The following is a 15,502-nucleotide window of genomic DNA, read 5'->3' as shown; positions in this document are numbered from 1 at the left end:
TTGTAGCTCAGGTCCAGCTCTCTCAGGTGTGAGGGGTTTGACCTCAGAGCTGAGACCAGAGAAGCACAGCCTTCCTCTGTGACTAGACAGCCTGACAGCCTGCAAAGAGTCAAATCATATTAAAATCACACTGCTATTCTTTGGTGGTGAAAATAGTGGCAGTATATTTCTTCAACATATTCAGATATATCAGTGTCCTGAAACCTGACATATCTATTCATAAATTAAAGTATCATATTATAAATTACAAATGATCAAAGTTTTGCCTGCAGATAGAAACATGTATAATACAAATATTTGAGTAGACTGACCAGACCAGTTTAAAAGCAGTATCAGTCAAAAGACAGACAGTGAGGTATCAGATTTAGATTGTATTGAGTATACAGTCCACACCATATCTATTTTGACAGTGAAGATAACATTTTAAATGTGGCTCTAAACTCCAACATTTTGGATTTCAGATCAAATGTTTCATATGAGGTGACAGTATATAATGTCACCTTTAATTTGAGGATATATTCATACATATCTGATTCACCATTTAGACAAATAAAAGCACTTTATGTATCTAGTCCCCCTATTTAAATAAGTCATAAGTATTCTGACCAATTAAATCATAGTGTATTAAAATAGTCTAAAGTTTAGTATTTGGTCCCATATTCCATGAAAGCAACGACTACATCAAGCTTGTGACTCAAACTCGTTGTTTGCATTTGCAGATTATTTTGGTTGTGTTTTGGGTTGTGTTTTGCCCAATATTAAAATGGTGGATGTTTTCTAAGTGAGAAGAAACATGCTGGAGCATAGCACCACATTTAAAACTGTAAGCTTCACTGTCCAAACACATATGGTGTGGACTATGTGTGTCTGGTAAACACATGTGGATCTGGTGAACAGTTATCACTTGTTGACCAACTACAGGAATACTGACCTCAGAGTCTCCAGTCTGCAGTGTGGATCCTCCAGTCCAGCAGAGAGCAGCTCCACTCCTGAATCCTTCAGGTCATTGTTACTCAGATCCAGCTCTCTCAGGTGTGAGGGGTTTGACTTCAGAGCTGAGACCAGAGAAGCACAGCCTTCCTCTGTGACTAGACAGCCTGACAGCCTGCAAAGAGTCAAATCATATTAAAACCACACTGCTATTCTTTGGTGGTGAAAATAGTGGCAGTATATTTTTTCAACATATGAAACCTTCCATATCTATTCGTAAATTAATATATTGTCATTAAAAATGACAAATGATCAAAGTATTGCCTGCAGATAGAAACATGTAAAGGACAAATATTTGAGTAGACTGACCAGACCAGTTTAAAAGCAGTATCAGTCAAAAGACAGACAGTGAGGTATCAGATTTAAATTGTATTGAGTATACAGTCCACACCATATCTATTTTGACAGTGAAGATAACATTTTAAATGTGGCTCTAAACTCCAACATTTTGGATTTCAGATCAAATGTTTCATATGAGGTGACAGTATATAATGTCAACTTTTATTTGAGGATATTTTCATACATATCTGTTTCACCATTTAGAAAAATGAAAGCACTTTATGTATCTAGTCCCCCTATTTGAAGAAGTCATAAGTATTCTGACCAATTCATTTATAGTGTATTAAAGTAGTCAATAGATTAGTGTTTGGTTGTAAACTACTTGGTTGCATTTGCAGTTTGTTTTGGTTGTGTTTTGCCCAATAATAAAATGGTGGATGATGACTGGATTAATCTTCTGTCTAAGTGAGTAGATAACATGTTTCTGAACACTACTAAATGAATCCTGATGATAACATGATTAATACAAATCATGAATGAATCATGAATAATAATGAGTGAGAAAGTGACAGAGGCTACAACAAAACATGCTAACCTCTCACCATTACCAATAACAGAGGCTACAACAAAACATGCTAACCTCTCACCATTACCAATAACAGAGGCTACAACAAAACATGCTGACCTCTCACCATTACCAATAACAGAGGCTACAACAAAACATGCTAACCTCTCACCATTACCAATAACAGAGGATACAACAAAACATGCTAACCTCTCACCATTACCAATAACAGAGGATACAACAAAACATGCTAACCTCTCACCATTACCAATAACAGAAGCTACAACAAAACATGCTAACCTCTCACCATTACCAATGACAGAGGATACAACAAAACATGCTAACCTCTCACCATTACCAATAACAGAGGCTAAAACAAAACATGCTAACCTCTCACCATTACCAATAACAGAGGCTACAACAAAACATGCTAACCTCTCACCATTACCAATAACAGAGGCTACAACAAAACATGCTAACCTCTCACCATTACCAATAACAGAGGATACAACAAAACATGCTAACCTCTCACCATTACCAATAACAGAGGATGCAACAAAACATGCTAATCTCTCACCATTACCAATAACAGAGGCTACAACAAAACATGCTAACCTCTCACCATTACCAATAACAGAGGATACAACAAAACATACTAACCTCTCACCATTACCAATAACAGAGGATACAACAAAACATGCTAACCTCTCACCATTACCAATAACAGAGGCTACAACAAAACATGCTAACCTCATGCTAACTTCTCACCATTACCAATAACAGAGGCTACAACAAAACATGCTAACCTCTCACAATTACCAATAACAGAGGCTACAACAAAACATGCTAACCTCTCACCATTACCAATAACAGAGGCTACAACAAAACATGCTAACCTCTCACCATTACCAATAACAGAGGCTACAACAAAACATGCTAACCTCTCACCATTACCAATAACAGAGGCTACAACAAAACATGCTAACCTCTCACCATTACCAATAACAGAGGCTACAACAAAACATGCTAACCTCTCACCATTACTAATAACAGAGGCTCATTCCTCATTATTCACAATTCATTCCTGATTATTCATATTAATAGTAGCATCCACATGAATGTAGAGGTGTTCAGAAACATTCACTGTCCAAACACATATGGTGTGGACTATACTGTGTGCCTGGTGAACACATGTGGATCTGGTGAACAGTTATCACTTGTTGACCAACTACAGGAATACTGACCTCAGAGTCTTCAGTCTGCAGTGGGGATTTCCCAGGCCAGCAGAGAGCAGCTCCACTCCTGAATCCTTCAGGTCATTGTTACTCAGGTCCAGCTCTCTCAGGTGTGAGGGGTTTGACTTCAGAGCTGAGACCAGAGAAGCACAGCCTTTCTTTGTGACTCCACAGCCTGACAGCCTGCAAAGAGATCATCATGACTTCACAAACACACTGTTAATTTAACACCAGTAGTGTAGAAGGACAACGGTAGATGCATTTGGTTCATATTCTCAAACAACATATAGATTTACCTTCCGTCTCCTGGAATTGTATGGTCATATTGTAATACTAGATTGAATATCTGATTCAATATGTTATGCAATATAATATTATATACATATTGTAATACATATAATATTTCTTCCTGATGATTACTTCTTATATGGCATTTTATTTACTCACAGAACAGCTCTGGAGGCTTTGACCACTGGCAGCAGCCTCAGAAGACCTTCCTCTGATCTGGAGTATTTCTTCAGGTCAAACACATCCAGCTCCTTTTCTGAAGTCAGCAATACAAAGACCAGAGCTGACCACTGTGCAGGTGACAGGTTGGGTTTTGAGAGACTTCCTGATCTCAGGTAGCTTTGGATCTCCTCCACTAGAGAATGGTCATTCAGTTCATTCAGACAGTGGAACAGATTGATGCACCTCTCTGGAGAGGGATTCTCCCTGATCTTCTCCTTGATGTACTTGACTGTTTTTTCATGGCTCTGTGAGCTGCTTCTTGTCTTTGTCAGTAGATCTCGTAAGTGCTTCTGATTGGACTCCAGTGAGAGTCCCAGAAGGAAGCGGAGGAACAGGTCCAGGTTTCCTGTCTCACTTTGTAAGGCTTTATCCACAGCACTCTTGTAGACAGTAACTTCAGGCTCGTCTTTTGTTTGCAGTTTGTTCATTACATTCTCATTGTTGTTGATGAATGAGAGGAACACATATACAGCAGCCAGAAACTCCTGAATGCTCAGATGCACGAAGCAGTACACCTTGTCCTGGTACAGAACACATTCCTCTTTAAAGAGCTGTGTGCACAATCCTGAGTACACCGAGGCTTCATTGACATCAATGCCAGCCTTTTTCAGGTCTTCTTCATAGAAAATCAGATTGCCCTTCACTAGCTGTTGAAAAGCCAGTTTTCCCAGTGACAGAATGCTCTCTTTATTCCAGTGTGGACCTGTCTCTTCTTTCCCAAGATACTTTTCATTCTTCTGTTTGGTATGAAACACCACAAGGTGTGTGTACATCTCAGTCAGAGTCTTGGGCATCTCTTCTCTCTTATGTTTCAGCATGTGTTCGAGGACTGTTGCAGAAATCCAACAGAAGACTGGAATGTGGCACATGATGTGGAGGCTCCTTGATGTCTTTATGTGTGAGATGATTCTATTGGCCAGGTCCTCATCACTGAATCTCTTCCTGAAGTACTCCTCCTTCTGTGGGTCATTGAACCCTCGTACCTCCGTCACCTGGTCAACACACCCTGAAGGGATCTTATTGGCTGCTGCAGGTCGGGTAGTTATCCAGAGGAGAGCAGAGGGAAGCAGATTTCCCTTGATGAGATTTGTCAGCAGAACATCCACTGAGGTTGACTCTGTGACGTCCCAACAGATCTTGTTCTTCTGGAAGTCTAGGGGCAGTCGGCACTCATCCAGACCATCAAAGATGAACAGAACTTTGTACTTGTCGAAGTTGGAGATTGTTGATTGTTTGGTTTCCATTGAGAAGTTATTGAGAAGTTCAATGAAAGTATTTTCCCCTTTCATCAAATTCAGCTCCCGGAAAGGGAATGAAAATACAAATTGGACATCCTGATTTGCTTTTCCTTCAGCCCAGTCCAGAATGAACTTCTGCACAGAGACTGTTTTTCCAATGCCAGCGACTCCCTTTGTCAGCACAGTTCTGATAAGTTTGTCTTGTCCAGTTAAGGGTTTGAAGATGTCGTTACATTTGATTGCAGTCTCTGGTCTTGCTTGTTTCCTGGTTGTTGTCTCAATCTGTCTCAGCTCATGTTCATTATTGACCTCTCCTGTTCCTCCCTCTGTGATGTAGAGCTCTGTGTAGATCTTATTGAGAAGTGTTGGGTTTCCTTGTTTAGCGATCCCCTCAAATACACATTGAAACTTCTTCTTTAGATTAGATTTGAGTTCACGTTGGCAAATCACAGCAAGCTCATCTGAATCTAGAAATAACACAGAGGATATTAATATTACATCTGTTTTAATGCCTACAGTATTGTAGGACTGTTATAACATTTTAAATTATAATCATTTATTCTCTTAACTGAATGTATAAATGTGTAAATGTTTTCATAATGCATTACAGACTGGTGTGACTGATTATATTATTATTGGTATTATTGATGGTATTATTAATGTTGTCTCTCTCTGTCTCTCTAAATTAATCACCACAACACATCCCTTCTGCTACTTGATGAGGCCACTAGGTGTTGTGTTAAGGCTGCTACAATATCATTGAGTTACACAGCTACTTTAGCTGTACTTTAGCTACAGCTTTTAAATGTTATAAAACATCATTCAACATGAGGCAGACAGATCTTACATTTCTCCAGTGTGTCAGCAAGCTCCTTCTGGTTCATTTTCCTCAGGACGTGCAGTGTGATCTTCAGAGCCCCCTCTCTGGCACTGCTCTCCTGCTTCTCATCTTCAGCATCCACCACTTCCTCTTCCTGCTTCTGACTCTCAAAGCCTTCTGGGAGTTCTGGACTAAGAATCCTCTTGAACATCTTCAGCTCGTTCTTCACAAATGTCATCATTTTCTCTTCAAGCAACTAAAATAAATCAAGTAAATAAGTTAAGCAAGAGAAGAAATGCTTTCTCATTAACACATTAATGAATGATTGACAGATCAACTTTACTTGAGGTAAACAAAAACAAATGTTCATAACAGGATCACATACACTGAATATAGAGTCCAGGTCTGTTTGATGACTCTGGGAAGACTGACCACTGAGAATCTCTGACTCTGATCTCTCCTGTTGGTTTCTGTGGACAAAACATGAGATTACATCTCCTCATCCAGGGAGTACACACACACACACACACACACACACACACACACACACACACACACACACACACACACACACACACACACACACACACACACACACACACACACACACACACACACACACGTGGAGGGAACGTTGTGTTTGTTTAATATTGTTTTAGGACTATGAAAATGGACTAAAGGATTAGCCTATGGATTATGAAAACAACAAAAAGAAAATGTGAAAATGGGAGAGGAGAAATGACTAGAGACGGTGTTGTTTAACTCACTGACCATGACCCATGAGTTCTTCTTACCTTTGTTCAGTAGAAAAGTCTCCCTCTCTAAACATTATAGGACGATTCATAGACCAGTCACTCTTCATGGACACACAGCTGGGAACAGGGGAGGCTGGTCTCTCCTGCTTGATTGGTCTTCAACACAACAGAGACAAACATTACATCTTTCATTTACTCTGATCTCAGATGGGAAACATAAGAAGAGTTCCAACATGCAACATATCATTTTACAGAAATGTTCGGAAATTTTCCTTTTATGGTTTAAAGAAATTATGGAAGAGATTGGTGTGTTTTTTCACTATCTAATCATGGCATGGCGTTGTTCAGTGACAGACATGTATTTGTTTAAAATCTATCACTTGATGGTTTCATTTCAGAGAGAGAAATAATGTTTTTTTGCTAAATGCTATATATCTGCCTCACTCTCAGAGAAATCAGTAGTACTGCCAGGTTTAACACAGTAATAATATATATCTGCCTCACAGAGAAATCAGTAGTACTGCTAGGTTTAATACAGTAATAATATATATCTGCCTCTCAGAGAAATCAGTAGTACTGCTAGGTTTAATACAGTAATAATATATATCTGCCTCTCAGAGAAATCAGTAGTACTGCTAGGTTTAATACAGTAATAATATATATCTGCCTCACTCTCAGAGAAATCAGTAGTACTGCTAGGTTTAACACAGTAATAATATATATCTGCCTCACTCTCAGAGAAATCAGTAGTACTGCTAGGTTTAACACAGTAATAGTATATTTCTGTCTCACTCTCAGAGATCAGGCTATACGGAGTACCAGTACTGAGTCAATGTGCAGGGGTACCAGGTAGTTGAGGTAATAATGATACTATAAGGAGTACCAGTACTGAGTCAATGTGCAGGGGTACCAGGTAGTTGAGGTAATAATGATACTATAAGGAGTACCAGTACTGAGTCAATATGCAGGGGTACCAGGTAGTTGAGGTAATAATGAGACTATAAGGAGTACCAGTACTGAGTCAATGTCCAGGGGTACCAGGTAGTTGAGGTAATAATGAGGCTATAAGGATTACCAGTACTGAGTCAATGTGCAGGGGTACCAGGTAGTTGAGGTAATAATGAGACTATAAGGAGTACCAGTACTGAGTCAATGTGCAGGGGTACCAGGTAGTTGAGGTAATAATGAGACTATAAGGAGTACCAGTACTGAGTCAATGTGCAGGGTACCAGGTAGTTGAGGTAATAATGAGACTATAAGGAGTACCAGTACTGAGTCAATGTGCAGGGTACCAGGTAGTTGAGGTAATAATGAGGCTATAATTGAGGTAATATGTACATGTAAGTAGGGGTAAAAGTGACTAGGCAATCAGGATAGAGATTACATGTCCTCATCCAGGGAGAGCACACACACACACACACACACACACACACACACACACACACACACACACCACACACACACACACACACACACACACACACACACACACACACACACACACACACACACACACACACAGGGAGGGAATGTTGTGTTTGTTTAATATTGTTTAAGGACTATGAAAATTGAAAAAATAAATGGGAAAATGGGAGAGGAGAAATGACTAGAGACAGTGTTGTTTAACTCACTGACCATGACCCATGAGTTCTTCTTACCTTTGTTCAGTAGAAAAGTCTCCCTCTCTAAAGTATATAGGTTCACCCATAGACTTGTCACTCTTCATGGACACACAGCTGGGTACAGGGGAGGCTGGTCTCTCCTGCTTGATTGGACTTCAACACAACAGAGACAAACATTACATCTCTCATCTACTCTGATCTCAGATGGGAAACATAAGAAGAGTTCCAAAACGCAACATATCACTTTACAGAAATGAGCTTTTATTGTTTAAAGAAATTATGTATTAATTATTACATCTCTCACAGACAAGGATTTGTTTAAAATCTATCACTTGATGGTTTCATTTCAGAGAGACAAAAATCATGTTTTTTTATGCAAAATGCTATATATCTCCCTCACTCTCAAATGTGACCGACCGGCTCAATTTGGTAATTAACTAAATAACTACATATATAGTGATTTTGGTTTATGTCAGTTTAATTGTTTGTTATGGTATAAGTTGTTATTTTATGATTGTAAGTGATAAAATTAACTAGTAATTCTCAGTAATTACTACTTTAGTAAGGAATAACACATTTTTTCAGCACTACTGCAGTTGCTAAATAATTCCAATAGATGGGAACATAAGACCACAATGACATTTCAGAATATTAGTTTAGTTTTCTCCCTGGATACACCACCACTCCCCACGCTTCCTGCAGAACCCCTGCAGTACCTCCACAGACCCCGGATTGAGAACCCCTGATTTAGCAGATGCTCTTATCCAGAGAGATTTACAGTAAGTGCATTCACCTTAAGATAGCTATTTATTTAGGAAATAAACTAAATCAAGTATTCATAAAATTGTCATCTTACCTCTTAGCTTTGGTGTCATGTCCCCCAGAGAGATGCATTTTGGAGGCAGGGCCCCCCTCCTCTCTCTCCCCAGAGAGACTCATTTTAGAGGCAGGACCCCCCTCCTCTCTCTCCCCAGAGAGACTCATTTTAGAGGCAGGGCCCCCCTCCTCTCTCTCCCCAGAGAGACTCATTTTAGAGGCGGGGCCCCCCTCCTCTCTCTCCCCAGAGAGTCTCATTTTAGAGGCAGGTCCCTCCTCTCTCTCCCCAGAGAGACTCATTTTAGAGCACTGACCCCTAAACAGAGATCCAACATGTTGGTTGTGGTTAACACAGTGACAACTAAACAGAGATCCAACATGTTGGTTGTGGTTAACACAGTGACAACTAAACAGAGATCCAGCATGTTGGTTGTGGTTAACACAGTGACAACTAAACAGAGATCCAACATGTTGGTTGTGGTCAACACAGTGACAACTAAACAGAGATCCAACATGTTGGTTGTGGTCAACACAGTGACAACTAAACAGAGATCCAGCATGTTGGTTGTGATTAACACAGTGACAACTAAACAGAGATCCAGCATGTTGGTTGTGATTAACACAGTGACAACTAAACAGAGATCCAGCATGTTGGTTGTGGTTAACACAGTGACAACTAAACAGAGATCCAGCATGTTGGTTGTGGTTAACACAGTGACAACTAAACAGAGATCCAGCATGTTGGTTGTGGTTAACACAGTGACAACTAAACAGAGATCCAGGATGTTGGTTGTGGTTAACACAGTGACAACTAAACAGAGATCCAGCATGTTGGTTAACACAGTGACAACTAAACAGAGATCCAGCATGTTGGTTGTGGTTAACACAGTGACAACTAAACAGAGATCCAGCATGTTGGTTGTGGTTAACACAGTGACAACTAAACAGAGATCCAGCATGTTGGTTGTGGTTAACACAGTGACAACTAAACAGAGATCCAGCATGTTGGTTGTGGTTAACACAGTCATTCTTTAATGTCAATTGTTGTAATTTATTAATTATCTCTTATCTCTTATGAAACATTTACTAACAGACACATGGAAACAGTCAGGTGATTTAAAGCATCACATGAACATGTAGTTGTGACATTTCATCTCCATGGTAACTGTCAATAATAATAATAATAAGTCACTGTTTGTTAAGGTAGTTATAGACAGTACAGCAACAATAACAATAATAATAATATGTCACTGTTAAGGTAGTTATAGACAGAACAACAACAATAATAATAATAATAATAATAATAATAATAAGTCACTGTTTGTTAAGGTAGTTATAGACAGTACAGCAACAATAATAATAATAATAATGATAATAATAAGTCACTGTTTGTTAAGGTAGTTATAGACAGTACAGCAACAATAATAACAATAATAATAATAAAAATAATAACAATAATAATAATAATAAGTCACTGTTTGTTAAGGTAGTTATAGACAGAACAGCAACAATAATAATAATAATAATAATAATAATAATAATTAGTCTCTGTTTGTTAAGGTAGTTATAGACAGAACAGCAACAATAATAATAATAATAATAATATGTCACTGTTAAGGTAGTTATAGACAGAACAGCAACAATAATAATAATAATAATAATAATAATAATAATAATAATAATATGTCACTGTTAAGGTAGTTATAGACAGAACAGCAACAATAATAATAATAACAATAATAATAATAATAATAAGTCACTGTTTGTTAAGGTAGTTATAGACAGTACAGCAACAATAATAACAATAATAATAATAAAAATAATAACAATAATAATAATAATAAGTCACTGTTTGTTAAGGTAGTTATAGACAGAACAACAACAATAATAATAATATGTCACTGTTAAGGTAGTTATAGACAGAACAGCAACAATAATAATAATAATAATAATAATAATAATAATAATAATAATAATAATAATAATAATAAGTCTCTGTTTGTTAAGGTAGTTATAGACAGAACAGCAACAACAATAATAATAATAATAATAATAATAAGTCTCTGTTTGTTAAGGTAGTTATAGACAGAACAGCAACAATAATAATAATAATATTAATAATAATAATAATAATAATAATAATTAGTCTCTGTTTGTTAAGGTAGTTATAGACAGAACAGCAACAATAATAATAATAATAATAATAATAATAATAATAATAATAATAATAATAATAATAATAATTAGTCTCTGTTTGTTAAGGTAGTTATAGACAGTACAGCAACACAAGGCCATGTCTCACACGTATTTGTATTCACTAACAGTAGACTATTTATTGTCTTTCAATCTGTTCTTTTCTAAACGTATCTGAGAATGTAGACAGAAGGGCTAAAACGAACATGATTGATCTGAGGAGGAAATTGTTGATCCATTCTGGAAGTTTTTTTTTTTGCATCAAGTGAGAGATGTTATATTATGTAAAGTAGACTAGGTTATAATGTATAATAGCAGTTTGTTAGTGATATGCAGATCAAGGTCTATACCTCGGCTATAGCCTACATATCATAGATGACCAGTCTAAACCTGTTCAGATCAACATAATGTTATAGTCCTACCAGTAGCAGGACAGAGAATGTACTGTATATAACCTACATATCATAGATGACCAGTCTAAACCTGTTCAGATCAACATAATGTTATAGTCCTACCAGTAGCAGGACAGAGAATGTACTGTATATAACCTACATATCATAGATGACCAGTCTAAACCTGTTCAGATCAACATAATGTTATAGTCCTACCAGTAGCAGGACAGAGAATGTACTGTATATAACCTACATATCATAGATGACCAGTCTAAACCTGTTCAGATCAACATAATGTTATAGTCCTACCAGTAGCAGGACAGAGAATGTACTGTATATAACCTACATATCATAGATGACCAGCCTAAACTTGTTCAGATCAACATAATGTTATAGTCCTACCAGTAGCAGGACAGAGAATGTACTGTATATAACCTACATATCATAGATGACCAGTCTAAACCTGTTCAGATCAGTTCACAGAGACCATCAGGTTTGTCGGCATGATAAGTGATCATAGCCTTATAATAGTTTGTAGGTAGTCTAGACCAACAGTACGAGAGTCTGCCCGTCTTTCCTACATACCAACACATTTATTCAATGTCACAGAGAAATATGTGCCACAGTTTCAACAGCCATTTTTGTAACTGCGTAGACAACACACTTACTTTCACGTTCATATGAGGAAATCACAAAACTTCTGACAGTCACTGGTGCAGCCGCCTGTTTTCTTGCAGATGAAGTAGCTTTCACAGGCAGCTCATTCAACCAGCCTAAACAACAGGAAATACAAGATGTCAAATGGTCAAAAGTGAATCTCAATATAGCCATATACATTAGAGAGAGGTATATTGCTGCAGATGTTGGATCTTAATTTGAGCCAGTTTGCTACACCAGGAAAATAATCCTGCAGAAACAGGACATTTGAATTATTGTGTGGATTATAATTAATGAACAGTTTTAAAATGGAAAAGTGGAATTTATCATCTTCAGAAACCTTTTCTAAAGTTTAATTACACTCAAATACATTACACGTTTAGTTTTTCTGCAACAGGGTGATCAAATTAAGATCCTACATCTGTACAGAGTTTATGTCTTTATCTGAAAAGGGCAGTTTGAGTTATTAGCAATAACATTGCAACTGTCAGCTGATGTAAACCTCTGTGATTGGATGTTATAGACCCCCATACATATCCCCATGTACAATTATGTGTACAGATGTAGGATCTTAATTTGATCACCCCCCACTGCAGAATAACTTTCCAGCAATGCAGGAAATGTAAAACTTGTAGTGAATTTGAGGTTTAAAAAGGCTTCTGAAGTTTGTAATTTCCACTTAGAAATTTCAGACTTGAGTTTTCTGTCTCAGTAGTAGTAGACTGTTAGGAGTGTTTTACTGTCATTCACTATACTAACATTACACCAACCTGTCTCAGTAGTAGTAGACTGTTAGGAGTGTTTTACTGTCATTCACTATACTAACATTACATTTCATTTATCTACACACTTTACAATAATCCCTGGCAGGATTCTCACCTTGAAACTTCATTGCGATTTTTTTCTGTTCTGTTCTGTATATTCTGATGGGTGAGGCCTGAGCTGGAATGTGAAGCTAACTGAAGCTGGCTAGCTTTAGAAAACCAGTATATCAAGCCTGTATCATAGTATACCCCTCAGGCTACGTTCAGGTTTCAGCAAGAGGCAGGTATCAACATGTCGAGTTGTAGGCAACAACCTGGGTTGTATTCATTAGTTTACTCCACAGCCAACAGTTTTAAGATGTTAAATAAAACATAAACCGTTTACTCTAAACGCTGTACAACGTGACCTAAACGGTTTCTGTTGCCGAAACGTTTTGCTACGGTGGGCACTAATGAATACACACAAACTGTTTTGAGGAAGTGTAAGTTGTTGTTAGTCTCTCGAACAATATTTATTAGTCTCTCTTTCACACAACATACCTCCCTGAGTGAAAGGAGTTAACTGTAGATTATAAAGAGAACATGTTTGTTTGTTACTTGTTGTATTTTAAGCCTGTTTTGAGAAGACAAGTCTATAGACCTATGATACAGTACACTCTTAGAATAAAGGGTTCCAAACGGGTCCTCCGGCCGTCCCCATAGGAGAACGCTTTTGGGTTCCAGGTAGAACCCTTCTGGCTTCCATGTAGAACCCTCTGTGGAAAGGGTTCTTCACGGAACCCAAAAGTGTTCTACCTAGTACCAAAAAAAGGGTTCTACAAAGGGTTCTCCTATGGGGACAGCCAAAGAACCCTTTTAGATTGTAGATAGTGTAGGAGCGATCACCCTGGGGCACACAGATGGGCACAGAACGAATTCACCCCACGCATCTAATTTATATCAAAAACATTTTAAGGAGAGTAGGACTATTATAACACTGTCCACCAAAAATATCATCAACTATATGAATACACACAACAATATCACCAACTATATGAATACACATAACAATATCATCAACTATATGAATACACACAACAATACCACCAACTATATGAATACACACAACAATATCATCAACTATATTAATACACATTACAATATCATCAACTATATTAATACACATTACAATATCATCAACTATATTAATACACATAACAATATCACCAACTATATGAATACACACAACAATATCATCAACTATATGAATACACACAACAATAACATCAACTATATTAATACACATAACAATATCACCAACTATATGAATACACACAACAATATCATCAACTATATTAAGAAAAGTATGTTCAGTGGTTTCATACCAAATTACACAGGAAAGAGGAGCTCATTGTAATTTAGAAAACAAATTTTACGATATTTTGAAAGACGATTTACAACTCATACATAATATATACAAATTGTAAAATAACCACAATATACGAATATATGAACAATATGTTTTTGAATTTGACTTGCCTACGCCCAGTTAGCGCCATTTTGTATGATTGAACTGTCACATAACTGTCCCAGGTGAAATGGACTTTTAGATCTGAGTGTTTTACTGTCATTCAGTATAATAAAATAAAACCATACATTTAATTTCTCTACACACTTTACAATAATCACTGGGAAGATTCTTACCTTGTAGCCTGAATTCACAACCAGAACATGTCAAGTCATTGAGATATTTTCCGTTGTTCTGAGAGAGCAGCTTCCTGATAACAAGTGGCTCTGTATCTATGTTCTAGGTGCAGTTGATCTTTGGATGCAATAATATCTGGTCAAAGTCTAGTGACACAACACCATAGTATATCATAAACATAACAGCAGTTTAACCTTTGGCCAGTAAAGGCCATGGCATACTATAACATGTAGAATCATTATGATGGATCCAGGTTCATATTATAACATGTAGAATCATTATGATGGATCCAGGTTCATACTATAACATGTAGAATCATTATGATGGATCCAGGTTCATACTATAACATGTAGAATCATTATTATGGATCCAGGTTCATACTATAAAATGTAGAATCATTATGATGGATCCAGGTTCATACTATAACATGTAGAATCATTATGATGGATCCAGGTTCATACTATAACATGTAGAATCATTATGATGGATCCAGGTTCATATTATAACATGTAGAATCATTATGATGGATCCAGGTTCATACTATAACATGTAGAATCATTATGATGGATCCAGGTTCATACTATAACATGTAGAATCATTATGATGGATCCAGGTTCATACTATAACATGTAGAATCATTATGATGGATCCAGGTTCATACTATAACATGTAGAATCATTATGATGGATCCAGGTTCATACTATAACATGTAGAATCATTATGATGGATCCAGGTTCATACTATAACATGGAGAATCATTATGATGGATCCAGGTTCATACTATAACATGTAGAATCATTATGATGGATCCAGGTTCATACTATAACATGTAGAATCATTATGATGGATCCAGGTTCATACTATAACATTTAGAATCATTATGATGGATCCAGTTTCATACTATAACATGTAGAATCATTATGATGGATCCAGGTTCATACTATAACATGTAGAATCATTATGATGGATCCAGTTTCATACT

The 15,502-nt window shown here is 37.1% G+C and overlaps 1 protein-coding gene and 1 long non-coding RNA gene across 2 annotated transcripts; both read right to left on the bottom strand.

The window, feature by feature from the left end:
• Window positions 1–2,876: 2,876 nt before the first annotated feature.
• On the bottom strand, window positions 2,877–6,116 carry LOC145876366 (NLR family CARD domain-containing protein 3-like). The gene is made up of 3 exons (XM_082972151.1): window positions 6,023–6,116; window positions 5,665–5,893; window positions 2,877–5,284 (listed from the first exon to the last, which is right to left on the bottom strand). Exons 2-3 carry the CDS (start codon window positions 5,876–5,878, stop codon window positions 3,513–3,515), a joined length of 1,986 nt encoding a protein of 661 aa, XP_082828277.1. The 5' UTR covers window positions 5,879–5,893; window positions 6,023–6,116; the 3' UTR covers window positions 2,877–3,512.
• Window positions 6,117–8,050: 1,934 nt separating this feature from the next.
• LOC123732644 (uncharacterized) lies at window positions 8,051–14,642 on the bottom strand. Its single transcript, XR_014391518.1, has 4 exons — window positions 14,520–14,642; window positions 12,084–12,188; window positions 8,871–9,146; window positions 8,051–8,167 (listed from the first exon to the last, which is right to left on the bottom strand). It is a non-coding gene; the product is annotated as an uncharacterized LOC123732644 (long non-coding RNA).
• Between the last annotated feature and the right edge of the window lie 860 nt (window positions 14,643–15,502).

Source organism: Salmo salar, unplaced genomic scaffold (genome assembly GCF_965601325.2).
Source record: "Salmo salar unplaced genomic scaffold, fSalSal1 ptg000578l, whole genome shotgun sequence".
Lineage (NCBI taxonomy): Eukaryota > Metazoa > Chordata > Actinopteri > Salmoniformes > Salmonidae > Salmo > Salmo salar.
This window is presented reverse-complemented; position numbering and strand designations above follow the sequence as displayed.